This window comes from Oryctolagus cuniculus, chromosome 3, assembly GCF_051225735.1.
Source record: "Oryctolagus cuniculus isolate XC-2025 breed Fujian yellow rabbit chromosome 3, ASM5122573v1, whole genome shotgun sequence".
In the NCBI taxonomy this organism is placed as follows: Eukaryota; Metazoa; Chordata; class Mammalia; order Lagomorpha; family Leporidae; genus Oryctolagus; species Oryctolagus cuniculus.
In genome coordinates, this window is record NC_142869.1 from 138562222 (window position 1) to 138588994 (window position 26773).

The 26773-nt window shown below is 46.4% G+C and overlaps 2 protein-coding genes across 20 annotated transcripts in view; one reads left to right on the top strand and one right to left on the bottom strand.

Moving 5' to 3' along the window:
• RINT1 (RAD50 interactor 1) overlaps positions 1-3629 on the bottom strand; it is a 31204-nt gene extending 27575 nt beyond the window's left edge. The window contains exons 1-3 of one of the 4 annotated variants that reach the window (XM_008258337.5): positions 3437-3555; positions 2969-3080; positions 2391-2575 (exon numbers count right to left, since the gene is read on the bottom strand). In XM_008258337.5, the coding sequence (XP_008256559.1) occupies positions 2391-2575; positions 2969-3080; positions 3437-3469 (330 nt within the window). In that variant the 5' untranslated portion in view covers positions 3470-3555. Of the gene's footprint in view, positions 1-2390; positions 2576-2968; positions 3081-3338 lie in introns of all 4 variants that reach the window. The other 3 variants (XM_089328474.1, XM_089328473.1, XM_051848853.3) reach the window with 3 other exon arrangements.
• A 6627-nt stretch (positions 3630-10256) lies between these two features.
• Positions 10257-26773, top strand: part of PUS7 (pseudouridine synthase 7) — a 52115-nt gene continuing 35598 nt past the window's right edge. For 3 of the 16 annotated variants that reach the window (XR_016230971.1, XR_016230972.1, XM_008258334.5), the window contains exons 1-5: positions 10257-10485; positions 17400-17826; positions 19217-19304; positions 19424-19525; positions 22703-22847. Coding sequence is in view for 7 of the 16 variants with exons in the window: in XM_008258334.5 (XP_008256556.2) it covers positions 10359-10485; positions 17400-17826; positions 19217-19304; positions 19424-19525; positions 22703-22847 (889 nt within the window). In the remaining 9 variants the exon portion in view is untranslated. Of the gene's footprint in view, positions 10486-14847; positions 14961-17399; positions 17827-19216; positions 19305-19423; positions 19526-22702; positions 22848-23208; positions 25745-26773 lie in introns of those variants that run through there. The other 13 variants (XR_016230969.1, XM_008258335.5, XM_002712029.6 and 10 more) reach the window with 8 other exon arrangements.

Consider the following 26773-nt stretch of genomic DNA (forward strand, 5'->3'; position numbering starts at 1 on the left):
TAAGAGATACTCTAGGTATAATGGGGTACCAAGGGAGTGCTTCCCAAACTTGAATGTGTGTGGGAACACCTAGACACTTTGTTACAATGCAAATTTGACTCAGTCAGTCTGAGGTGAGCACTGAAAGTCTGCGTTTCCATCAAGCTCCCAATCTGTACTGTACGGCCTGCATTTCTAACCCTCATTCTCTAAAAGTAAGGTTCTGAAGCCCAAGTCAATTCAGCTAGCATGGCTCATACACAGACCACTCATCTAGGATGAGTGGGAATTTTCTAGGAAACTCTGAAAGGAAAGGATTTTCCAAGAGAAGGAACAGCTCAGACATGATCAGAGAACAGCAGAAAGCTGAGCAATACAGGGAACACAGATCAAAGCACTGATATAGATAGATAGATAGATAGCAGAAAATTTCTATAAGGAATAAAAAAGATATCTCTTGTGGCAAAATAAAGAAAACAGAAGATCAGTAAACTATCATCAAACACAAGACAGAATGAGGGCCTATACTGAGGTGGTAGTAGCAGGCGTGGGAAAGTGGGGAAGGATCCCAGAGATGGCGAGGAGGCAGGACTCAGATGACTTGGTGACAGCGGTAGGGAGTGAGGAGGAGGAAGCTAGGAGGTTGCAGAGTGACAGGCAGATAAATGGAGGTGCCATTATCCAGGGCAGAGAAGCCTTTCCGAAAGGAATCCGCGGCTGTGGACATGCTGGATTAAAGGTTCAATGAGGGACTTCGGCATAAGTTTCTGTGGTCTGTAGGGAAACAAGCCTGATTACAGGGAGTCAAAGACCGAATGGCAAATCAGAAAGTGAAGGCAGACACATGATGACTCTTCAGACTGACAGTCAAAGGAAAGCGCCAGCTCCCACTGAAAGATGAGAGGAAAGTTTTGCTTGTTGGTTTGGGTTGTATGAAAAAGACATGCGTATGTCCATAAGCAGAGGGAACAGGACTGGCCGAGGAGTGATGTTAAGTCCGCTAAGGTGGCAGGCATGAGCTGAGACACAAAGACAGCTTTAGGTTGATGCTTCCACTGAATTAAGAGGTAAAAATGTTTACAAACAGGTTTGTGCCATGTGGGGGAGACCGATTCATGTGAGATGCCTCAGTATTTTCTGTGTGGGAAAGGGAAAGGGCAGAATGGCCAGCTCTAGTGTCTCCGGGAAAATCTGGAAGCACAGCTGAGGGGAGCAGCAGAGGGCCCACATTCCTACGGAAGGACCACTAGGTGGGGCTGAAGACTCAGCCAGGAAGGCAACCGGACATTTGGGTGGCATCCCTCCCCCTGCATGGGTGACCTCCTCCCACGGGGCTCACAACAGCCTGCCTACAGGTGCAGAAAAGGCCATCAGGGCCTAGCAAAATCTTGAAACTAGCAGTGGAGTAGATGTGGTAAAAAGACAGGAAGATGTGGAGGGCCAAGGTGACTGGATGGGAGAACACAAGAGGACTGACAACCTGGAGAAAATATACCCACTTCCCACAGAGCTTACTTTAACCTACTTTGGTGGTTACACAATAACAATCTTTTAACAGACATTATTGCAAGTATAGGGACTTACTTGTTTAAGATTACATTCATTGGGTTTTTAAAAAATTCTTTTAAGTAATATGTAATAAAACATAAAATGAAAAAAAATCACCTGTCAACCAACCACCTACAAGAAACCATTATAATGTTACACTTTTCATGTTTCTCCTCTATGTGTGCATTTATAAAAATTTGGGATGATGGTGTTTAAACTTTTTTTGTTTACCATAAATTTACTTGTAAAAGCAGTTTCTGGGGCTGGCGCTGTGGCAAAGCCACCACCTGCAGTGCCAGCATCCCATATGGACGCCAGTTTGAGACCCAGCTGCCCACTTCCAATCCAACTCTCTGCTATGCCTGGGAAAGCAGTAGAAGATGGCCCCAGTCCTAGGGCCCCTGCACCCACGCGGGAGACCTGGAAGAAGCTCCTGGCTCCGGGCTTCGGATCAGCTCAGCTCCAGCCGTTGCAGCCATCTGGGGAATGAACCAGCGGATGGAAGACCTCTCTCTCTCTCTGTCTGCCTCTCTTTCTCTGTCTGTGTAACTCTTTCTAAGTAAATAAATAAATCTTTTTTTTTAAAGCAGTCTCTAAGTCTGTATAAAAAGCCATGAAAATGTTATCGTTTTTAAAGACATAAATCATACAGTAAGAACCCTTTTATATAGTTTATAAAATACATAGCACACTGTAAATCCTTAAAGCTTATTGAGCAAAAAAAAACTTATTAAGCAGGGAGTGGGAAGAAAACTCATTAAGCAGTTTAAAATGATTACACTGTCACAATCTATACCTTCACAATTTTATACACAATATTAGCTATGTTTATATTAATAAAGATGCATATATATTATACTTGCCTGTTCTTCTAACTGTATTTTATTTTTTGTCATTTGTTCTATGAGTTTATCAAGTTTCTTCAAAGACTGAAGGTCATTTCCAACTTCCTTTTCTATGAATGCAGACACGTAAGCCGAAAGCTCACTATTATCTATATTTTCACTGACATGTTCACTTTCAACAAGAGCTACATTATTTATGTCACCTAAAATAAAAGAATAACAATTACTCAACACCATTAAGGACTGGGGAATTAAAGGAATTATAAAAACATACAAAAGTTAATAATGGAAGAGCATACTACATGCATATAGGTATCTGAAAAAGTTCATGGAAAAATGGAATGAAAAGTTTCTTGTGGTGCAACAAAACCTTTGAGGGTAGGTGTGTAGCCTGGGAGTTTAGCAGCTGCGTCCTACGCTGCAATACCTGGGTTCGATTCCCAGCTCTGGCCCTTCTGGAGAGCACCCGTGTTATACAATTGTAGACAAACATACACATATAAGACCAGTTAATACTTGGTACTACATAAGCATAGTGTGCAGAAACAGCTCATCTCAAAGCTAACAGGCTAAGATCGCCTTTCCCTGCCGCCTACCCTGGAAGGCTGAGTTTGGGAGAGACGCCGGGACACAAAGCGCTACGGCGGATGCAGCCTGCTTGCTCTCCTCCACGATGCTCTCCGTTTCTGCGCCACTTTCAGGGCAGCACTGGAAGAACAAGGTGACAAAAACACTGACGTTAAAGGAGCAGATGGAACTTAACACAGGGCTCCCAAAGGAACCGACAGGGATCTGCCCGAAGTCCCAGGGCGGTCGGATACAGGTTTCGAAAAAGGGCTACCTCCCTGGTGCCACCCCTCCCAGGAGTCTGTGCCACCCTCGCCCAGCCACCGGAGCCACCTCCCTGGAGAGATCAGTCATCTCACTGGGACCAAGACCCCTGGGAATGCCGCGAGGGACTCGAACCTGCGCCGCGGGAACCACCCTCACAAGCCTCCAGCGCCACCTCACCAAGACAACCGGGAGGTTTGTGTCACCTCCCCGAGTCGCCAGAGACGACTCACCGGAGCTCCCGGCGCATCGCCGATCGGGGGCATCCCGCCTCCGCGCGAGTCCTCGGCTCCATTCGCAGCCAGCGTGGCTGGTGGAGTCCCGCTCCGGTCAGCGACAGAAACCAGCGCGCCTCAGCGGCTAAGGGACTTGGTGACACCGCGACTTCCTCTAGCCTCTCTCGGGTTCCTTCCTCTTGGCCAGAGCGGTCCTTCCCGCGAGCAGCCTTCTGAGCGCCGTCTCCCCCTGCAGGCCGGAGGTTGGAACTGCGGCCCAGGAAGAGAGCCCCCGCCCCCAAGGCAGCCCAGAGAAGGCTGGGCCCGTACCCCCTCTCTCTAAGCATTGGAGCTCTTCATTGTGGATCTTGAAGGTACTCCTTCTTTCACGGCATAAATTCAAAGTGAATCATTTACATTTATGCTTCAGACGACATCGAGATGTTCTGAAAATGAGTGCGCTTGGTGAGCGGCAGTGACTAGGTAGGTGTATTTTATCGCCTATTTAATTGGGGGATTGCCGATGAATGTAACCATCTCTAGATCTTTAGCGCTGGTCAGTTCCCTAAGGATCACTCTCCAATGTCCTGGCTGGATGGTCAGCGTTCTGGTTGCTGAATGAAGAAGAGGACTCAGCGCCCACCAAGCCCCGTGCTCAGTCCAGACTCCCTAAATAAGCCCTGTCTTCAGCTAAGGAGGAGGAACAAGAGTTAGCGGGAAGTAAGGCATGGGCCCCCGTATTTGACAATCTCAGAAACAACTGCCAAGTAAAGTGGTACCATAAAGACCGAAATAGACAAGAAAAGGAGGGGAGGGAGAATAAGAATAAACAGAAAGCCTAGGAAAACAGAAGCCATTCAGTGAGAATAAAACTAAATATACTCAAACCAGGAGGAATCTTCCAAAAACAAAAAAAAACTCGTGGAAAATTAATGGTATTTTTTAATGTGTGCATAGATTTCAAAACTTTTTTCCATCAAAATGCAACTTTTTTTTTTTTTTTTAAGATTTAGTTATTGGCCGGCGCCGTGGCTCACTAGGCTAATCCTCCGCCTCGCAGCGCCGGCACACCGGGTTCTAGTCCCGGTCGGGGCGCCAGATTCTGTCCTGGTTGCCCCTCTTCCAGGCCAGCTCTCTGCTGTGGCCAGGGAGTGCAGTGGAGGATGGCCCAAGTGCTTGGGCTCTGCACCCCATGGGAGACCAGGATAAGTACCTGGCTCCTGCCTTTGGATCAGCGTGGTGCGCAGGCCGCAGCACGCCGGCCGCGGCAGCCATTGGAGGGTGAACCAACGGCAAAGGAAGACCTTTCTCTCTGTCTCTCTCTCTCTGTCCACTCTGCCTGTCAAAAAAAAAAAAAAAAAAAAAAAAAAAGATTTAGCTATTTGAAAGGCAGAGTAGCAGAATCTTCCATCTGCTAGGTTACTCCCCTTTTGACTACCACAGCCTTGGGAGAATCAGGCCAAAGCCAGGAGGCAGGAACTCCATTTTGCTTTCCCACATAGGTGGCAGGGGCTCAAGGACTTCGGCTGTCTTCCACTGCTTTTCCAGGGCATATTAGCAAGGAGCTGGATGGGAAGCCAGCAGCCAGGACTACAACCTGATATGGGGATGCCAGTACTGCTGGTGGAGGCTTCACCCACTGTGCCACAATACCAGTCCCAAAATAAACCTAGCTTTTAATTCAAGTTTTCCACAACTGTTCTTTTCCTTTTTCTTTAAATTTTTGCTTATTTGAGAACCAGAGAGAGATAAAGGACAAAGACAAAGAGAGAGTAATCTCCTATGGCTGGTTCATTCCCTAAATCCCTGCAATGACTGGGCTTTGAGCAGGTGCCAGAGCCAGAAACTCAGTACAGGTCTCCCACACAGGTAGCAGGAACCAGTTACTGAAGCCATCACTGTTGCCTCCTAGGGTCTATGTTAGCAGGAAGCTGGAGTTAAGGGCCAGAGCTGGGAATCAAACCCAGCCACACCGGTGTAAGACATGACCATCTAAACTAGCCTCTTTCTTAGCTGCTAGGCCAAACACCTGCCACACTATGGCGGTGACTGTTCCTCGCCACCGCCGGAGAATTAGGCAGGCTGCCCGCAGCTTGCCTTGACCGAGGAGGGGAAAGTGTGCCACCCGCCACTCAGCCTTCCCCAAACCCGGGGGACAATCAGGCGCGGTGTGGAGCCCAGCCCAAGCAGGGTCTCACTTTATTGTAAAAGGGAGGTGTATATATAGCTGAGGTACAGAGTGGATGGTACCGAGAGGATGAGCGGATGCGGGCAAGGGGTGGGGTGTTGTGATGCAAAAAGGTCCTAGCCACTTCTATTATACCACCATAAGGATCCTTAGGCAGAAGCGCCCTGGGGCTGGGGTGTTTGCTACCAGGGATTTGAAACTTAAAGTCAGGTTTTCAAATTCGAGGCAGGCTCAGGAAGTTCCTCTAGGCCTCTCAGGATTCAGCATCCCCCACACACTATGAACTTTTTCAAGCATCCTCCCACAGAAAGATGGTGGGAAATGCCAAAATGGTCAATTGCAACAAGTGAAATGACTGTGTGAAGTTGAAGGGGCAGGCATTTGGCACAACGGTTATGAAAGAGAAGCTGCTTGGGATACCTACATGCCATCTCAGAATGCCTGGGTTTGAGACCAGCTCCCTACTCCAGTTTCCTGCTAACGTGCACCCCGGGAGGTTGCAGGTAACAGCTCAGGGAGTTGAGTCCCTGCCAACTACATGGGAGATGTGGATGGAATTCCAGGCTCCTGGCTTCAGGTTTGCCTAGGCTCAGCTGTTGGGGGAGGGAACCAGCAAATGGAAGACCTTACTGTCTCTGTCTCTTTCTCTCTATGCCTTTCAAATAAATTTTTAAAAAATTAAAATTTCAAGCAAAAGAAATACAGAGAAGGAGGAAACAGCTAAATGGAAGGGTGATTATAAAATCCCTGCTGTTTCATGACAAACTTTATGAAGCTTCTAGAGAATTACTGACGTGTACAAATCTGATAAAGATTTAAAAGTAAAATCAAAGGGGAAAAAAGGTTACCTTAAACCCAAGCTTTTCCCTCTGAAAAATTCAGTTTGGTAAAAAAAAAAAGATATAAAAATAAATAATTTAAGATTCAATGATTCAGTATATAGGTTCAATAACAGAAATGTTTGCAATGACCAAAGCAGCATAGAGAACAATGAATTACTGTCAGGGAGTGTGGAGAAAGGCATCTAAGATGAACACAGTATTTTTTTTAAAGATTTATTTGTTTATTTGAAAGAGTTTCAGAGAGAGGAGAGGCAGAGAGAGGTCTTCCATCTGCTGGCTCACTCCCCAGTTGACCACGGCTGGAGCTACCCTGATCTGAAGCCAGGAGCCAGGAGCTTCTTCTGGGTCTCCCACATGGGTGCAGAGGCTCAAGCACTTGGGCCATCTTCTACTGCTTATTTGGACACATCAGAGGCAAGAATAAGGAGGCAAGAACAGATAAATTGTGTATGTCAGCACTTAGCAATCCCTAGCACTGATGCAGGGTTAAAAGCAAGGTACTGGGGCTGGCACTGTGATGTAGTAGGTAAGGCCACCAGCCGCAGTACTGGCATCCCATATAGGCCTCCTCTCAATTTTGCTGTAACTTAAAAAAGACAAAGGTTTTGAAAAGTCTTCTCTGACATAGTAGCCCAATTCCTTAGAAACACATTTAGAGACGAGATCTTTCACATTACTTTGGCCAGTAGCTGGGTCCATGGTCAAAATTTACCCTTTGGGTATTTCAGCCTGAATGGCCTTAGAAAAAAAATCTATGTGAAACATATATTTTCTGAAATGGGACTCTCTTTACGGGCTCTTATGGTTAAAATGACCCAGAAATGTTCAAAGCTTCTCCCTCATTCCAACTCCCACTAATAAACAGTTAACAGGTAAATTAGAAGTCCATCCTAACAGGTGCATCATATTCAATGTGCAGTACCTTATTTTTTTTTTTAAGATTTATTTATTTATTTGAAAGGCAGAGTTACAGAGATGCAGAGCAAGTGAGCAAGCGAGCAAAAGAGAGAGAGAGAGAAAGTCTTCATCCACTGATTCATTACCCAAAGGGCCACAATGGCCAGAGCTGGGCCAATCCCAAACCAGGAGCCAGGAGCTTCTTCAGAGTCTCCCACATGGATGCAGGGGCCCAAGAACTTGGGCCATCTTCTGCTTTCCCAGGCTATAGTAGAGAGCTGGATCTGAAGTGGAGCAGCCGGGACTCGAACCAGCGCCTATATGGGCCTTCCCACAAACTTCTTGCTCTCCTCCGGGCTATGTACAACCTGTCTCATTATCAATATCCTCCACAGACTGGCACAAATTAACGAACCTACGCTGACAATAATTATTCCCCAAAGCTCACAGTTTATGTTAGGGTTCACTCTGACTGTTGCACATTCCATGGACAAATGTATAATGACATGTATGCACCATCAAAGGGTCATACAAAGCCTTCACTGCATTAAAAAGTCTCTTGTGCTTCACCTATTCATCTCTAACTCCCAGCCCCATTTCCTCCATGTCTTTTCGTGGCTTGCTAGCTCATTCCTTTTTAATACCAAATAATATTCCATTGTCTGGATGAATCATAGCTTACCCATTCACCCACCGAGGACATCTCAGTTCTTACAAGTTTAGGAAATTATGAATAATGTTGCTATAAATAGGTGTGTGTAGGTTTTCACTTAAACCTTGTTTTCAGATCTTTTGGGTAAATACCAGGGAACACTATTGTTGGATAGTATAGTAAAAGTATGTATAGTTTTATAAAAAAAAAAAAGCCACCAAACGGTCTTCCAAAATGGCTATACAATTTGCATTCCTATAAGTAATGAAAGACAGCTCCTGTTGCTCCCCACCCTTGCCAGCACTTGGTGTTTGCAAATTGAAACAAAAAGATACCACTGCACATCTATTAGATTGGCCCAAATTCAGGACACTGAGAAAATATTTTTGCATAGTATAGGTGCCTGGCTCAGTGGGTTAAAGCCCTGGCCTGCAGTGCTGGCATCCCATATGGGTGCCAGGTTCCAGTCCCAGCTGCTCCACTTCTGATCTAGCTCTGTGCTATGGCCTGGGAAAGCAGTAGAAGATGGCCCAAGGCCTTGGGCCTCTGCACCTGCGTGGGAGACCTGGAAGAAGCTCCTGACTTCTGGCTTCAGATCAGCACAGCTCTGGCCATTGCGGTCATTTGGGGAGTGAACCAGCGGATGGAAGGCGTTTCTCTCTCTCTGGCTCTACCTCTCTCTGTAAATAAATAAATATTTTTTTATAAAAAAAAAAAATAGCATGTTGATGTGCCTGGGCAGGAAAGATCATTCTTAAAAAGAACAAAAAGAAAGTACAGTACATAAAAATTGAGGGGCCCACACTGCCATGCAGCAAGTGAGCTGCCTCTTGCAGTGTTGACATCATCCCATATTGCAGTGCCGATTAGAGTCCTGGCTCCTCCACTTTCAATCCAGTTTCCTGTCAATGTGCCTAGGGAAGACAGCAGAGGATGGCCCAAGTACTTGGACCCATCTCACCCATGTGGGAGACCCAAATGGAGTTCCAGGCTCCTGGCTTCAGCCTGGCCCTGCCCTGGCTGTTGTGGGCATTTGGGGAATGAATCAGCAGATGAGAGATCTCTTTCTGTGTCTCCCTTTCTCTGTGTGACTCTGACTTTCAAATAAATAAAGAAATAATTTTTTTAAAAAAATAAAGATTTTAGAATTGAATAATTACTGCATGGAAGTGGTAAAATTTTTTGCACTTGCTGTCACTGGAACACTAACTATAGCTCAAGGACAAGTGATTGTGCAATGATTAGGACAAAATTGTTTGAGGTACTTAGGTGAATAATTAGAGGAAAGCAGTATAGAACTTCAACAGTCTGAGCAAATTATGTCTCACTCAGTTGATCTCACATGATAACCACATATCAAAAATAAATCTAGTGCCAGGTCCGGCACTGTGGCGTAGCGGGTAAAGCTGCCCCCTGCAGCGCCGGCATCCCATATGGGCACCAGTTCAAATCCTAGTTGCTCTTCCAATCCAGCTCTCTGCTAAGGTCTGGGAAAGCAATAGACGATGGCCCAAGTCCTTGGGCCCCAGCGCTGACCTGGAAGACCCAGAAGAAGCTTCTGGCTCCTGATCGGTCCAACTCTGGCCATTGTGGCCATTTGGGGAGTGAATCAGCAGATGGTAGATCTCTCTCTGACTCTCTGTAATTCTGCCTTTCAAATAAATAAATAAATCTTTAAAAAATAATAAATCTAGCACCAACTTAAGGACTTGACACAACATACTGGTTTTTCACTCAGGGTTGAAATTCAGCAAAATATTAATTTGAAAACTATTAGGAGCTTGGAGTTGGTCAATAAATATCTGCTACGTGAAGAGCATTAGAAAGGGGAATGAATAATTTTTCTTTACACAAAAGCATAAATCAATCTTTGCATCAGGTTTCTTGATGCAGATCCCCTTGGGAAGTCGCCCAATGATAGGAAAGGGGAAAACGATGCTCTTGCATCCACGACATGGGAGGAATCCCAGGTAGAATAGTAGATTCCCAAAGCGCTTTCTCTTTTCACCATAGTAACCTGCAGGGTACAGCGCAGGAGAAAAGGCCCCAACCAGGTGTTCGAGGTATTTACCAGGACACAGCTAACAAATCAGGGGGCAATCGCTGTTTCCCACGCAGTCCTCTAGGTCATTCTGCGCATGCGCAGGCCCGGTGGCAGCGCCCGGAAGCGCCGGGAGATCGGGGCGGAGCGGCGGCCTCGGCGGGTTCCAGCCTGTTCCCGCCTCCGAGCGCCAGTGGGCGTGCCCTCCTCCGCGTTGGGCTCCGCCCCGGGGCGGGGCCGGCCGGGCTGCGGCGCGTCGCTGCGCCGCACGTGTGCGAGCCCGGCGGCGGGGAGTCGGCCCCGCGCGCTGCGCGCTGCTTATGTCCGGCCCAGCTCGCGGCAGCTTCCTCAGCGTGCTCCGCCTCGGCGCCACCCTCCTGCTCCCTGAGCGGAGCGCCGGCTCCCTAACCTGCCGGCTCGCTCCACGCCCAAGTTCCCAGGCTCTGGGTAAGTACTGCGGCCCAGAGCTCCGGCCTCAGGGGCCCCACCCGGGATGGTAGTGCCGACTGAGCCCGCGGGGCCTCCATTACGGCCGGGCTGGTGGGTCCCGCTCTTGAGCCGGGCCAGGCGTCTGGGGGCGCAGCGCCCTGCGTGCTCTCCCTTGTCCGCCCGCGGCGCTGTCAGCCCGAGGCGCCTCGTCCCACGCCCGCGTTTCTTCGCCTGGCTTTAGACGTCCGTTGAGCTCTTCTCCTTTCCTGAGCGAGAAAACCAGCTTGCTTTTTTTTTTTTTTTCCCCTAAGCACTTCATGGCCGGGCCCCGGGCTCGACCCGCGGGCTCTCGTCTGCTGCATGCGGAGCAGGCGTGCGGGGACAGATCCCCGAGGGGCAGCGAGCGGATTGGGGCTCGAAGCTTTCCACGCTCCCGAGCACCGTGCGTGGTTCGCGAGTGGCACGGGGATCCTGAACTCCAGCCCTGCACGCGAGGTTCGAAAACCTAGTGCCTGATGAGAATAGGGTCTGGGAAAAGTTGCCTTTTTCAGATACTCGGTCCCATTATCAGATTACTTTTTTGCGTTCTGAACATACAGGGTTACTAAGGGTTAACACTGCCCCCCAACTGCTAATCGTTTTGGAAATAATGGAGGCGATCTGTCAGAAATCAGCGTGTACAGCAGTATTGAAAAAAGAGGTGCATAGGCAGTCATATCCAGTTATGAGGAAAACGTCCAACAACTTGGATTTATTAATTTAAAAATAAAGGATTTATTTTACAGAGTGGCACAGAGTGGGAACACACACTATTGGAACTCTCTGGGTCTCCCACGTGGGTGGCAGGAGCCCAAGCACTTAGGCCATCTTCTGCTTTCCCAGGCATATTCACCGGAAGCTGCTGTGATAGGGAACGCGGGCCTTTGCAGCACCAAGGTGCTAGCTCCTGTGTTTATTATTTGACAAATCCTTTTGAACTTGTCTTTTGCTGGAGGCTGGGACAGTACAGGTATTAATTTGAGACACAGCTTTTGCACCCAAGTTGGAGAAATCACAGTACAGCTTTAGGGGTGACTCAGGTGTGCTGGGACCATAAGCCCTTTACATGCGCCCTTGGGAGTGCCTGGCTCTCACATACATCTTTCACGTCTAGTTCTTCCTTCAGATCTTTGCTCCAGATCTTCTTACAGAGGCGTCTCTGAAGAGCACCCCTCCTACTCTCAGCCCTCTTACTCTGCTTTGTTTCTTTGGAGCTTGATTCTAATAGCAGTTTTTATTTTGTTCTTGGATACACACTCAAATTAGAATGTAAACTGTGTGACAGTAGGGGATACTTCATTTTTCCCCAGGACTATCACAGTGCCAGACAAATATTTGCTCAATAAGTATTTGTGGAATGAACAACTCTGATAGACTTAACCATTTTACATATTGGAATGTAGCATGCACTAGAGATTGTTGGCAGCTGACAGGTGATGACAGACACATTATAAAAGTGGCAGTTGTTGGCCGGCGCAGTGGCTCACTTTGTTAATCCTCCGCCTGTGGTGCCGGAATCCCATATGGGCACCAAGTTCTAGTCCCAGTTGCTCCTCTTCCAGTCCAGCTCTCTGCTGTGGCCCGGGAGGGCAGTGGATGATGGCCCAGGTGCTTTGGTCCTGCACCCACATGGGAGACCAGGATAAGCACCTGGCTCCTGGCTTCGGATCAGTGCAGTGCCGGCCGTACTGGCCATTTAGAGGGTGAACCAATGGAAGGAAGACCTTTCTCTCTGTCTCTCTCTCACTGTCTACAACTCTACCTGTCAAATAAAAAAAAAAAAAGTGGCAGTTGTTGATGGTTCTGAAATACAACTATTAAGCTCTTTCAGATAATCATTTTGGAGGAAATAATGTTACAGGACTATTGTCAATGTATTAACATTTTCAAAATGTTAAACTTCATTTTGAGTGTAAATGTTAAATAATTTTTTTAAAGATTTATATATTTATTTGAAAGTCAGAGTGACACAGAGAAGGAAAGGCAGAGAGAGAGAGCAGTCTTCCATCCTCTGGTTCACTTCCCAATTGGCCGCTACGGTTGGAGCTGTGCCCATCCGAAGCCAGGAGCCTCCTCCAGGCCTACCATGCAGGTGCAGGGTCCCAAGGACTTGAACCATCTTCTACTGCTTTCCCAGGCCATAGCCAGGGAACTGGATTGGGAGTGGAGCAGCCGGGACTTGAACTGGTGCCCACATGGGATGTCAGCACTGTAGGTGACAGCTTTCACCCACTGCATCACAGTGCCGGCCCCTAAACTATGTTTTGAGTAAAAGTGTCAAACTTTGTTTTGAGTATAAAGTATTATAAATATTTTCTAATATTTATTTACAAATTTTTTTTATTTACTTGAAAAGAGACAGGTCTTCCAGATGGAAGACTGGTTCACTACCCTAATGCCCACAACAGCTGGGGCTGGGCCAGGCCAAAGCCAGAAGCCCAGAACTCAATCCAGGTCTCTCATGTGAGTAGCAGGGACCCAGCTACTTGACCCATCATCTGCCACCTCTCAGGGTGTACATTAGCAGGGTGCTAATCAGAAGCTGAGCTGGGACTTGAACCCAAACGCTGTAATAGAGAATGTAGGCATCCCAAGTGGTGTCTTGACCAAGGTATCAAATACCTGTTTTAAGTATAGAGGATTTTAAAAACTTAGGTGGGGGCAGGCATTGGCCTAGTGAATAAACCTCATATGGGATGCCTGTCTGTGTCCCACATCAGTATGTCTGGGTTCAAATCCCAACACTGGCTCCCTGCTAAATGGCAGCTAAAAGGCAGCACTGATGGCTCAAGTACCTGGGCCCTGCCACACCTCCTGTAGGAGATCTGGATTGAGTTCTTTGGTTCCACCTTCCACCCTGGCCCAGGCCTGGCTGTGTTGGGAATTTGGGCAGATAGGAGCTCTCTGTCTCTCAAATTAAAAAAAAAAAAAAAAGAAAGAAAGAAAGAAAAGATGTATTTGTAGTGGAGCTAATGAAAAAGATTTTTAAATAGAGTTAAAAATTTAGTAACATTTCTGTTCTCATTTGGCTAGTTTGGAATGTAGAGGGAATAAAACCCATTATTTTACTATACCCCCCAAAAATCATTAGGACTTTTAAGTTCAAGGGAAAGTATGAATGGTGTTCATTCTCTTTCTGGTAGTTAGAATCTGGCTTCTGTCCTATGGAGATTTTTATTTGACAGTTAATAATTTATTTAATTTTTGTCATTCAGAGGAAATTATTGTGATGACTTTTTTCGTGTACTTTATTTTTTGTATTCATGATACTTGCACCTTCTTCTGTCATTCCTGTTGAGAGTAGTAATATGACATTTCTTTAAAAAAATACAACAAAAGTTCATAAAGCTTCTTAAACCCATCACTTTACATCTTCAGGTTAGAGTGCTTGCATATGTATTTTTGGATTTTCCTGAATGTAAAACTGATTTCCCTAAGCCTCTCAACTTGGGTCATTCTGGATTGTTTTTATATTTCTGATTGAATTCTTTTGGGCTTGTTTCATTTTCACAAGATCACGTCTCCTCTCCTCCTATCCTAAAAATTGCATTTCATTTCAGTCTTCCTTTTCATACAGTCCTTGCTTATGAAGACACTAATTTGAGTTCTGTCTCCCATGGTCTAGAAGTTTGCAGAGCTGTTTTAGTAAACGTGTTCTCAGCTTTTAGGCATAAAGGGCAAAAGTGAGCAAAACATAGTAACTGATTAATAATTTATATTCCAATAATTATAAATTATAGGTGCTATGTATGTTAAAAGCAATCATTTTATGTTTTAAAATTATTTATCTTCATTATTTTTTTTTTTGAAAGAGATCGTCCATCTGCTGGCTCATTCCTCAAATGCCCGCAGTAGCTGGGGCTGGGCCAGGGCCAGTTTGAAGCTGAAAGTTCAGAACTCACTCCACGTCTCTCACATGGGTGGCTGGGACCCATGTACTTGAACCATTGCCCACTGCCTAGTTAATATATAGTATAGGGCCATTGACTTAAAAATATAAAATTTCATTGGAAATACTAAAGTGAGATTAGTTAATATGCTTTTCTTGGAATTAGATATATCAAGACAAGAGATCTAATTAGTGTCCACAAATATTAAGAAAAAGACTGTCAACCTAAAGTCCTGTTTGTTTATTATTAAAACTTTAGAAGTATTTAAAAGAGAAAAGCATGATTAGTCATTAGCTCAGAAAACAAAACAGGCATAGGAGTGTTTTTGTTTTTACTTTCCCAGATTCAGCAATAGAGTTCTATTGTGTAAGTCATCAATAATAAATATTAATGATCAACAGTTGAAGAGAAGGAGCTGTAATAGACCTCTGACCAAGTCATCATATTTCAGCTTTACAGAGAAAGAAACTGAGCCAGGAGAGGACGAGTGACCCGCTTAGTAAATGGCAAAGCTAGATCTTCTCCGAGGTTGTTGAGTATGTTTTCTCTGCATCGGGCACAGAGGTGGGTACTCTGCTGGGCCTGAAGTTCCTGAGCCAAGCTGCACATGTGGCTCTAGGAAGCTAGCCTTTCCCTCCTGCTGTGGCTTCTGGTCCCTGAAAAGGCAGGATGATCTGGTAGACTCATGCCGGCCAGGAGCCTTGTGGGTTTTGGGCAAGAGTATATGTGACACAGTTGACAGCTGCCTACAGGACGTCATTGGGTTGTCCTCAGGGACCTGTAACACTGCAGGGCCATAGATGGGCTTGTCTTCTCCCAGCACCCACTCCTCTCATATCAGGAAGATCTCTGCAGACCTCTCAGATTCCCAAGGCAGAAAACCTGAGTCATGCTGGCGTTATTTCCTCTTTGCTCCACGTTTGTCACCCAAATCCGTCCCCACCACTTACTAAATGTTTTTTAATGTTCTCCCTGTTCCGTCTCCCTTGCTTTAACCTTAGATCAAGGTATGCTAATTTCTTGCCTAGACTACAGCTGAGCCCCACTTTCTCTTTAATGAGGTGCCATGATATCTTTCAAACTCTAGAATCCAGTCGTGATTTGGTTTTTAGGATGCAATTCCTTCTCTTTAGCCTGATGTGGCTTCTGCCTGCCTTCCTAGTTTTACCTGCAGGCTTGTTCTTTGTGTGTTTTACTAAAGCTGTACAATGAGTGATATGCATTATGGGGTTCACCCAGTGTCTGTGCTTTCCCATACCCTTGCACATGCTGTGCCCTTGACCCCAGACACCCTTCTCCACTTTTCCATGCTCTTTCTCTTCCCTGAGCTTCAAAACTGGCTCAGGTGTCCATTTTTAATCTTCCGTTAAGCTTTTCTCTGACACTCTTGCTCTGTCATCTCTTTTGTCTTCTGTGTTCCAATAGTACCTGTCTAATGCTTGGTCCTTTTGCTTAGTACATTGTGTATGGGCTAGTTAAATGATCAACTGTTGGGTTTTGGTGGTGGGTGTTTTTTTTTGTTTGTTTGTTTGTTTGTTTGTTTTTTTTGAGAGAGAGCTCTTATTCACTGTTTCACTCCTCAAAGCTGAGAACTCAATCCAGGTTTCCCATGTGGGTGGTAGGGTGGCGGGCGCTTGAGGCATGACTGGTGTCTTACAGATTCTGCATTATCAGAAAGGTGGAGTCAGGAGCCAGGGCTGGGACTTGAATGCAGATATTCCAGCATGGAACATGGGTATCTTTTTTTTTTTTTTAAGATTTTAGATAGTGAGAGAGAGAGAGAGAGAGAGAAAGGTCTTCCTTCCATTGGTTCACTCCCCCAAATGCCGCTATAGCTGGTGCTGTACCGATCCGAAGCCAGGAGCCAGGTGGTTCCTCCCGGTCTCCCATGCAGGTGCAGGGCCCAAGGACTTGGGCCATCCTCCGCTGCCCTCCTGGACTGGAAGAGGAGCAACCGGAACTAGAACCTGGTGCCCCAACCAGGACTAGAACCCAGGGTGCCGGCACCGCAGGTGGAGGATTAGCCAAGTGAGCCGTGGCACCAGCCCCTGTGCTTATTATTATTATTATTTGATAGGCAGAGTGGACAGTGAGAGAGAGACAGAGAGAAAGGTCTTCCTTTTGCCTTTGGTTCACCCTCCAATGGCCGCCGTGACCGGCGCGCTGCGGCCAGCGCACCGCGCTGATCCGAAGGCAGGAGCCAGGTGCTTCTCCTGGTCTCCCATGCGGGTGCAGGGCTCAAGCACTTGGGCCATCCTCCACTGCACTCCTGGGCCACAGCAGAGAGCTGGCCTGGAAGAGGGGCAACCAGGACAGAATCCGGCGCCCCGACCAGGACTAGAACCGGGTGTGCCGGTGCCGCAAGGCGGAGGATTAGCCTATTGAGCCACGGCGCCGGCCATATTATTATTTTTTAAAGATTTATGTGAAAGGCAGAGTGACAGAGGGAGTGATCCATTGGTTCACTTACCAATGGCCGAAACAGTGAGGCCTGGGCCAGGCTGAAACCAGGAGCCAAAAACTCCATCCATGTCTACCACATGGGTTGCAGGGACCCAAGCACTTGTGGCATCTTCCACTGCTTTCCAGGTGTATTGGCAGAGAGCTGGATCAGAAGTGGAGTAAATAGGACTTGAACCTGTGCTCTCAAATGTGATTTAAAGTGCTGACATCACACGAGGAGGCTTAACCCATTCTGCTCCACAATGCTGGCCCTTGAGTGTGCATCAGTAAATGTGCTTACACACTATTTTATTTCATCAGTTTTTGAGAAGATAATTACATAGGCATGAAACAAAATCCAGCAGCTGCAATTGGTATTCAGTGAATGCAGCAAGTCTCCTGCTGGCTCCAGACCCTCTCCTAGAAGTATATGCCATTGTCAGGAAGAATTATGTACATGAATTTTAGCATCCTATCAACAGAATTAACTGTGCCTCTCTGTGCTGAAAGCCGCTTCTTTTTCAGTGATTGTTACTTTGTACTCTCCTCTCTTCCTAAAAGGTTCTCTTAAATGTTTTCTTGGAGCTTTAAAGATGGAGATGACAGAAATGAGTGGAGTGTCCCTGAAACGTGGGTGCGTGGTTGTTGAGGATAATACGACCCCAGTTGAGGAGGCCAAAAAACAGAAAATCTCGGAGTGCTGCCTGCCTGCAGGTGCAGATGGGCCAGAGAGTGAGGGTCTACCCGGCAGTGGAAACACGCCTGGACCCCCGGAAGCTGTCAGTACTGGAACAGGGAACAAGAATTCTGACACTCAGTTGGAAGAAGAGGAAGAGGAGGAAGAAGATGGCCTTTCAGAGGAAGAGGAGGAGGAGGAGGAAGCAGAAAGTTTTGCAGACATGATGAAACATGGACTTACTGAGCTTGATGTAGGCATTACCAAGTTTGTAAGTTCTCATCAAGGATTCTCAGGAATCTTAAAAGAAAGGTATGTGTAATTTATGTGTAGTTGTTTCAGTTGTACTGGTTGGTTTCTCTTTTTGTCTATTTGAAAGAGAAAGAGGGGCTGGCACTGTGGTGTAGTGAGGAAAGCCACCGCCCGCAGTGCTGGCATCCCATATGGGCAATGGTTTGTATCCTGGCTGCTCCACTTCAATCCAGTTTTCTGCTATGGCCTGGGGAAGCAGCAGAACATGGCCCAAGTCCTTGGGCCCCTGCACCCACATGGGAGACCTGCAAAAAACTTCTGGCTCCTGGCTTTGGATCAGCGCAGCTCTGGCCATTGCAGCCAACTGGGGAGTGAACCAGCGGATGGAAGACCTCTCTCTCTCTCTGCCTCTCCTTCTCTCTCTGTGTAACTCTTTCAAATAAGTAAATAAATAAATCTTTAAAAAAAAAGAGAAAGAGAGAAGGAGGGAGGGAGGGAGAGACACAGACACAGAGAGAGACTTTCTCTTTGCTGATTCACTCTCTAAACACCCACAATAGCTGTCACTGGGCCAGAACAAAGTTGGGAGCTGGGAGCTCCACATGGGTCTCCCAGGTACTTGAGCCATCAACATTGCTTTCCAGCAGGTGCATTAGCAGGAAGTTGGATCAGAAGTGGAGGTGGGACTCAGTCCCAGCACTCCAGTTGGGATGCTGGCTTACCAAGCAGTGACTTAACCTGCTGTGCACCAACACGTGCCCCCATAGTTGATCAAGGGAAGATCCTTCCCAAAGTTGTTGGAGTAAGTAAAAATAATTTCCTGGTGGCCTGCATTGTCACTGTGTGGTTGGGTGTTTTTCATTTTATGAAGGTAAATTCTTTGAGAAGGTTTCCAGTTTTCTCCTGAATTTCTCTTATAACCTTGAGTGCTTTCATCCAAACGTGTCACATGTACAGTAGAAGCAAAGTGGTCTTTGAAGCCACATGGGTCTGGGTGTGAGTCTGTTTCAGCCACTTAGTACTTTCCTCCCCTGAACCTGAGTTTCCTTATCTGAGAAATGGCTTGAGCATCACATTGGGGTTGTTGAGAGGATTTCAGAATACCTCATGACTTTTGGGTTCTGATCCAATCAACCAGTTAATCTGTTATGGTTTAATTTAGTATGGGCTGTCTGTATGATCAGAGGGTTACAGAAACTTTTATTTATTAATGCATTTCTCTGGAAAAAAATTCTGGTATGAAACATGAGCCAGGGTATGGCTTAGCATTCATTAAGATACCAGAAAACATAACTTCATATGAATTTATGCTGAAGATTAAAAAAAATCCCTTGTTTTACACAGTAATTTGGTTTTATTATTGGTAAACTTTATCCTTTAATTAATAGAAAATATTAAAATTAATAGAAAATAAAATTTTCTCTGAAAATTCCTGTTTTCTTTCAATCAGGTACTCTGACTTTGTTGTTCATGAAATAGGAAAAGACGGGCGCGTCAGCCATTTGGATGATTTATCGGTCCCTGTGGATGAGGAGGTAGCAGTGCTCTCAGTCACCTTCTATAAAAAAAATCACGCCCATAGAGATCATGGCAATGCAGAGCTTGCGTAGCTGTGAGTTCTGTGTGTGACTCATTGTGTGTTCTCTTTGTTTTAAAGGATCCTTCAGAAGATGTATGTACAGTTCTGACAGCTGAAGATAAGCAGCGATTAGAAGAGCTCCAGCTTTTTAAAAATAAGGAAGCCAGTGTTGCCATCGAGGTACTTAGAGCAAAAAGAGGAGGTTTTTTGGTCGGGGAAGTAGGTGGGGGGCAGAAGGGTTTTAGGGATTTGGGGGTTTGGCTGCCTCTTTCTGGGTGAATGCCATGAAGTCTATTAAAGAAATTGTAATGGTTAACTAAAGGTTAACAAGGGTGACCTTGCCCCATTTGGTTTAGAAGAGTAGTGCATTGAGAAATTTTTTTTGTTTGTTTTAAAGATTTATTTTATTTATTTGAGTTACAGAGAGAGAGAGAGATCAATGTTCCATCCACTGACTGGTTCACTCCCTAAATGGCCGTAATGGCTAGAACTGTGCTGATCCAAAGCCAGGAGCCAGGAGCTGCTTCTGGGTCTCCCATGCGGGTACAGGGCCCAAGGACCTGGACCATCATCTACTGCTTTCCCTGTTGTGTAGAACTCAGGAATGACAGAGAACTCGGGAGTGACAGTTACATAGTGGCTGCTGCTGCCTGTTGATCAGATGTGTAGCCCTCAGGGGCAGTAGTGAAGGCTTAAGTGATTGGTTTCCTGCTATCCATGTGGCAGACCTACATCGAGTTCTTGGCTCCCGGTTTTGCCCAGCACCTTTGTGGGCATTTGGGGAGTGAATCAGTGGATGGGAACTCTTTATCTGTCTCTCAAATAAATAAGTATCAAATAAATAAATTTGTATGCTTTATTTATTTACTTGTAAACTTTTAAAAATTTATTTGAAGGTACTGTGACAGAGAGGGAGAGAGAGTGAAAGAGCTGTCTGTTGTCTTGCCGGTTCTACAAATGGCTGAGCCAGACCAAAGTCAGGAGCCTAGAACTTTGTCCAGGTCTCCCACTTTGGGGGACAGGAAATCAAGCACTTGGAGCCATTATCCGCTGCTTTCTCAGGCACAGCCACAGGGAGCTGGATCAGAAGTGGAACAGCCAGGATTCAAACTGGCACTCATGGGATGTCAGCCTCACAGCTTTCTACTTAACTTTCAGCACCATAGTGCTAGTCCTTACACTTTTAAAACAGTATTAGGAAAAAAAAAAAAAAGGAGGAGGGCATTTGAGCACAATGGGGCGAGTCGCTACTGAGTTCACACAAGATACATCAGAGTGTTTGGTTCTACTCTGTTCCCCAGCCAGGTTGCTGCAGATGTACTCCCTGGGAGGCAGCACATAATGGCCAAAGTCCTGGAGTCCTTTCCACTCATGAGGGAGACCTGGATGGAGCTCCTGGCTTTTGAGTTTGGCCAGGCCCAGCCCCAGGTGTTGCAGGCAATTGTGGAGTGAATCAGCGAATGGGAGGTCTTTCTATCTCTGATTTTGTTCTGCTCTTTTTCTCTCTTCTCTTTCTTCCATGCTGCGTTTCAAATAAAGAAACAAAAAAGGGCCAGTGCCGCAGCTCAATAGGCTAATCCTCCGCCTTGCGGCGCCGGCACACCGGGTTCTAGTCCCGGTTGTCCCTCTTCCAGGCCAGCTCTCTGCTATGGCCCGGGAGTGCAGTGGAGGATGGCCCAGGTGCTTGGGCCCTGCACCCCATGGGAGACCAGGAGAAGCACCTGGCTCCTGCCTTTGGATCAGTGCAGCGCGCCGGCCACAGCGGCCATTGGAAGGTGAACCAACGGCAAAAGGAAGACCTTTCTCTTTGTCTCTCTCTCTCTCTGTCCACTCTGCCTGTCAAAAAAAAAAAAAAAAAAGAAAAGAAAAAGAAACATAAAAAAGAGAAGCATTTATTACCTTTGTCTTAGATCACTATGGTATACAAATTGAAAGGAAATTCTGCACTCAGTCCAACCCACAACTACCTCATACTGAAATTTATTCTATATGAAATAAATGTATAATGAAATTCTACAACGTTGTTTACAATAAAGAAAAAATCACCATAAAAACGATGTAAACCTGCCTGTGTGTTGCTCCCCCTCTTCATGGAGGAACGACACTAAACCCTGCCTAGGCTTCATATCCGAGTCACGGCACCATTATGTCGCTCCCCGTCTTCGTGGAGGAACGACACAGGACCCTGCGCTGTTCTTTCGTCTGCTCGGCCCTTCCCGGGTTTGCTGCTGGTTCTTCCCGGGTTGGCTACCGTCCCTTCCACCTCCGTGGAAGGGCGGTTCCCCCTAGCCACTTTCCCCACTTCCGTGGGGGAGCGGCACACCGCCGGCCGGCTCTCTTGGGGGCTGCACAGGTGTTCCTCTTAGATGTTCCTGGTGCATGTTGTCTCTCTCCTCCTTTATAGTCCTTCCACCAATCCCAACTCTGCTACCCACACGCCGAGTACGCTGCTCTCCTCCAATCAGGAGTAGGTCCTACAGTTTATTGGTTGAACTGGAGGCAGCTGTGTAGAAGCTGTTTCCCTTCTCAGCGCCATATTGTGGGAGAGCAGATGCATAGAATAAGTCTTAATTCCAGTAACTTAGTCTAGTCCGAGTTGCTCCCCACACCTGTGGTTTATGTACACTGAAGAGTTAAAAAACTTTTCACATGGCATAACCATGGTTTTTAAGATCAGGCTTGTTATAGCATGTGCACATACCCCATTACTATTTTTGAAAGGGAGATACCTTTCACCCACTGGTTCACCCCCCAAATGCCCACACCAGTTAGGGTAGCCAGGCTGAAGCCAGAAGTCTGGAACTGAACCTGGGTCTCCCACGTGGGAGGCAGAGACCCAAGGCACTGCTGCCTCCTAGGGTGTGCATTAGGAAGCAAGAATTGGGAGCAAAGCTGGGACTCAAATCCAAGCACTGTAATAATGGATGCAGGTGTCCCAAGTGACATCTTAACCACTGCACCGATGTTCCCCCGTCCGCAGAATTTTCTGTGAAGATTTTGTCTGTGGATAAATTTAGTAATTGAAAAAACCTGAAATTGTAATGCCGTATACTTTGGGGAAGTTTTGGTGGAGATGGTGAGATTGGGTGAGGCTAGGTGAGGTTTGGAGGCTGACAGTGAACTCCTCAGTTTCTCTCAGCCTTGGTCACCTCATCATCCAGAGTATGTGCCTGGTAGGTGGATAAGCTCCTGGGCATGCCGTACTGGGAAGCTCCAGGATATTGCTGAAATCATGCCCAGACACTTATTTTTCCTGGTCAGTAAGATGAGCAGTATTTTTACTGGTTCACTGTATTGTTCCGCAGCTTATTGTTTGTTAAATTTGTGGTGTTGCTATCTTTTTTTTTTTTTAAATAGGTTGTTGAGGACACCAAAGAAAAAAGAACTGTCATCCACCAAGCTATCAAATCTCTGTTTCCAGGATTAGAGACCAAAACAGAGGACAGAGAGGGGAAGAAGTACATTGTGGCCTACCACGCAGCCGGGAAAAAGGCCTTGGCAAGTAAGTGTGTGGCCTGCTTTCACCTGCCTGGCAGTTCTCATCTGTCTTGCCTGTTCATGTTCAAGGCCTGCATTGCTGTTGTTCAGGGAAGGATGCTGATCACATCAGTCCTTCAGAGAGGGTAGATGCTGTCACTTGGTGTGCCAGAACAATCCTGTAGTCTGTCTGATAGGGGGCATTTGGTCTTTTATGTGAGTTAGGATTTGCTGAAGTTAAAGTGGTGCCTGAGAGTGTCTTGGGAACTTGGTATGTTTCTGACAAGCAGAACGGGGTTTGGCAGTTCAAGAAGAAAATGGAAGGATTATTGCCCAATCCATGTTCACAATGGAGTTGAACAGAGAATATTTGTTTCCTATTCAAGTGGCACATTTCCTGCAAGGTCTCCTATTGACAGCTGCTTCTGAACTGTGGGTACCCCCTTGGCTCATGTATACAAATCCTGGGATGTACAGAAAGACACCCCTTCCACGGAAGCCACTGTTCGTTGTGCGTCATTGTTTATTTGAAGTGGCCGTGCTGTCAGTGAAGACTGATAGGTATGTTCTCAAGTGTTCCCTGTAGCATGAAAATTTCTGTTGCATATAATCTTCAAGAAAATTTAGGTAACTTTTCTTTTACCTATCAAATCAGCAGATAAAATTTTAATGACATTGACAAGAGGAAAAAGTGATTTCCATACCCTCCTGTCCTGCAAGTGATCAGCCCTGTTAGTGAGTAAAAGACTTGAGGTCATTAAGGCTTTGTTGGTATTCCCTTAGGTTAATTTAAAAGATAACAGTGTGAATACAGGAGGCTTTGTGTATAGGACATGGTTCTAGTAAAATGAGAGGGCCTAGTAAAAAAGGATGCAGAAGTTGTTTTAGCTGTGTTTCAGAAAATGACCTAGTCAAGTCAGCAAGTCTGCAGAGTTGGGGAGGAGAAGGCAGAGGTCACAGGCGACCTCCCAGTGGACCCTGAAAAGGAGAGGTGCAATGGTGTGTTCTGGAACTGTTTCGAGCATGAGTTGCTCACTCTTCAGTCTGCAGACCACACCAGCACCTGGTTGCTGTGTGTTCTGGATCTGGATCACGATATCAAATACCATCCTAGCTGCCTTTCTCCAGCACAGGTGGCTTGCAAGAAGCCAGCCCAGTGGAAAGTGACTTGTTTGGTTGTTGCCACCATTCTCCCAAGGGTGGTAAAGAGCCAGCTCCAGGCTGAGGAGAGAAGGTGGCTTCCCACATGCGAGGTCTTCAACTCTAGGGCATTTGGCCTTCCTCCTTTCTATAGGAGGGCCACTAGGGAGATGTACCTGGCAGAGGCAGCCCACGTTGATGAGCAGCGTGGTGCCAGCAGCCCTAAGGGATCACAAGGCGAAGTCTCATGCTTGGTGTGGTTAGGAGGGAGCAGACTGGAAAAGGCAAGCCCTGGTTTTCGTGAAGGGTTGCTTCTTGGGTTGTCATTTCTTGGGGGCTGCTGGGTTTGAGGGGAGGGAGCTGTTTGCAGGCCAACATTGTCATGGCAGCCTGTCCCACCTCGCCCTTCGTTGAGTGGCCAGGCCCACATCTCTCTTTCACTTTTTGGACTGAAAATTTCCTTGAGATTTTCCAGGTGAGATGCTGAGCTATGGGCCATGTGACCCAGTCTTCTCCACCTCCCTTTGAAGATCTGCAATAAAACAGGAATTTCTCCCTTTAAAAGAAGCAGGGGGGCTGGTCAGATTGGAGTGACCTTTACCTAGAGACCTAACCCTCTTGGGTTCAAGGTTTTGTGGCCTTTTAGGAAAGGTGGAGTAATCTCTGCATCTGAGCTGCTGTCTATTGTCTGCTCCTGGGCACTTGGGAGCCTGTGTTTGGGGAAGGGGAGCTGGTATCTGAGGCTACTGTTTCTGGCCATATACGTGGATACCGGTAGCAGTGCCAGCTTGTCCTCCTGGGCCGCCTTGCCTGGTGTTTGGGTGAATTAGCTTTTAAAGCTTTGTTGCAGAGCTTTAAGCTTCCTTACTCTCAGCTCCTGACACACGTTGTTGGTGTGTTCTGTATTATCTAGCAGATTAGCAATATTCTTAACCTAAATAGAGCCATGTATCAGAAAACATAGATGTGGAAGATTCTAAATTATGACTCCAAACATCAGGAGTTGCCAACCATTTAAACTTTGACATTATTTTGTGTGTGTGTGAAGCCAGTCTGAAAGGACACAGTGCTTTACTCCCAATGTGTATGTATGGTATTTTCCTGAAAATCCCAGTAATCAGCAGTGAGAAAATCTTCACGTAGCTCCAGCAACATAAGAACTTTGCAGTGCACTCATCCACATAGCAATGTGGAAATCGCTGGTGTCTTTTTGCCAGAGCATTTTCAGTGGAATGAGAAGGCGGGAACCAGTTTAGCCAGTAGGCTGAGATGAGTCAGTCTGTACAAATGACTGTTTCACGTAAGCTCTAAAAAGAGGAGAAAGGAAGGGAATGTGGTTAAGGAGAGGAAACATAGGTTTGGTTTTTAAGCTGAAAGAGCTGTGAGCGTATTTACATACTGAAGGGAAGGACCCAAAGAGAGAGGGTGCAAGTCCAGAGAGGAGGGCAATAAAGCAGTGAACAGAGCAGGACTCCCAAGGAAGCCGAAAGGTTGGTGTACAGGAAACAGTGGTGAGAGTGGCCTTGGAGTGAGGGGCACAGAATGTTCGGCATGCTACCCCATCTCATCGTTCTTTGTGAGCTACATACATTTTTCCTTCCTCACTCATGGGAATCTGTGTCCAGTACCTGCAGCTTCTTGACTGTTATCCCCTTTTGTCTGGTTTCCATCTGGTTCTTTAGCTTGGGGCTGCCAGGTCAGACCCTACAAAGGTGGCAGGAACTATCTGGAAATAGGAAGCAGATTTCCCCGCTTCAGAATTCTTTGCATTTGCATCACAAAGCATAGTGTCTCAAAAATTAAAGTCATTTTATTTTTTTTTTTACGATCTTTTAATTTATTTGAAAGGCAGAGTTACAGAGAGAGAGAGGGAGAGATCTATCCCCTCATTCACTCCACAAATGGCCACAACAGCCAGAGGTGGGCCAACCTAAATCCAAGAGCCAAGAGATCCCTCTGAGTCCCTCATATGGGTGCAGGGGCTCAAGCACTTGGGCTTTTTTCTGCTGCCTTCCCAGGCACATTAGCAAGGAACAGGACCAGAAGTGGAGCAACCAGGGCGCGAACCAGTACACACATAGGATGTCGGCATTGCAGGCTATGCCATAGCGCCAGTCGCCTGAAAGTCACTTTAAATTCACATAAATTGTAAAGCTAAGTATATGCTACTTACTTGTAAGGGTTAGAGTTTATAAAGCCAAGCAAATTGCCCAAAGTAAGTCAAGGCTCAGCAATTTTCTGTTATTTAAAATATCCCTAATTAACTGATGCATATACTTGCTTAGAGCGCTTGCATCTGTCACTTGCAGAGGGGACAGTGTATGCATTCACAGTGCTTGGGTTTGCTCACAGGATGTGCATGCTTGTGAGCCAAAACTCACAGGCAGCCATCTTGGCTTCCCTAGTTCTTAGGTCTGTGGCTTCTCTTGTTCTTTGCCATTATACTCATGAGTGCACTGAAAGGGTAGTTAAGGAGAACTGTAGCCACACTGTGCAGCATTTGTCAGGAATGTTTTCTTAACCTTTTTATCGTGGAGATTTCCAGATGTGCACATAATGGGACAGTAGCACGGGGAAGCCTGTGTGTGCCTGGCAGCCCTCTTCAGGATCAGCGTTCTGCTGCTGCTGCTGCTCTTTGACCTGTCCCTCCCTCTTTCTTCTTCTTCTTTTTTTTTTTTTTAAGATTTATTTATTTATTTGAAAGTCAGAGTTACACAGAGAAAGGAAAGGCAGAGAGAGACAGAGAGAGGTCTTCCATCCACTGGTTCACTCCCCAGTTGGCCGCAAAGGCTGGAGCTAGGCTGATCCGAA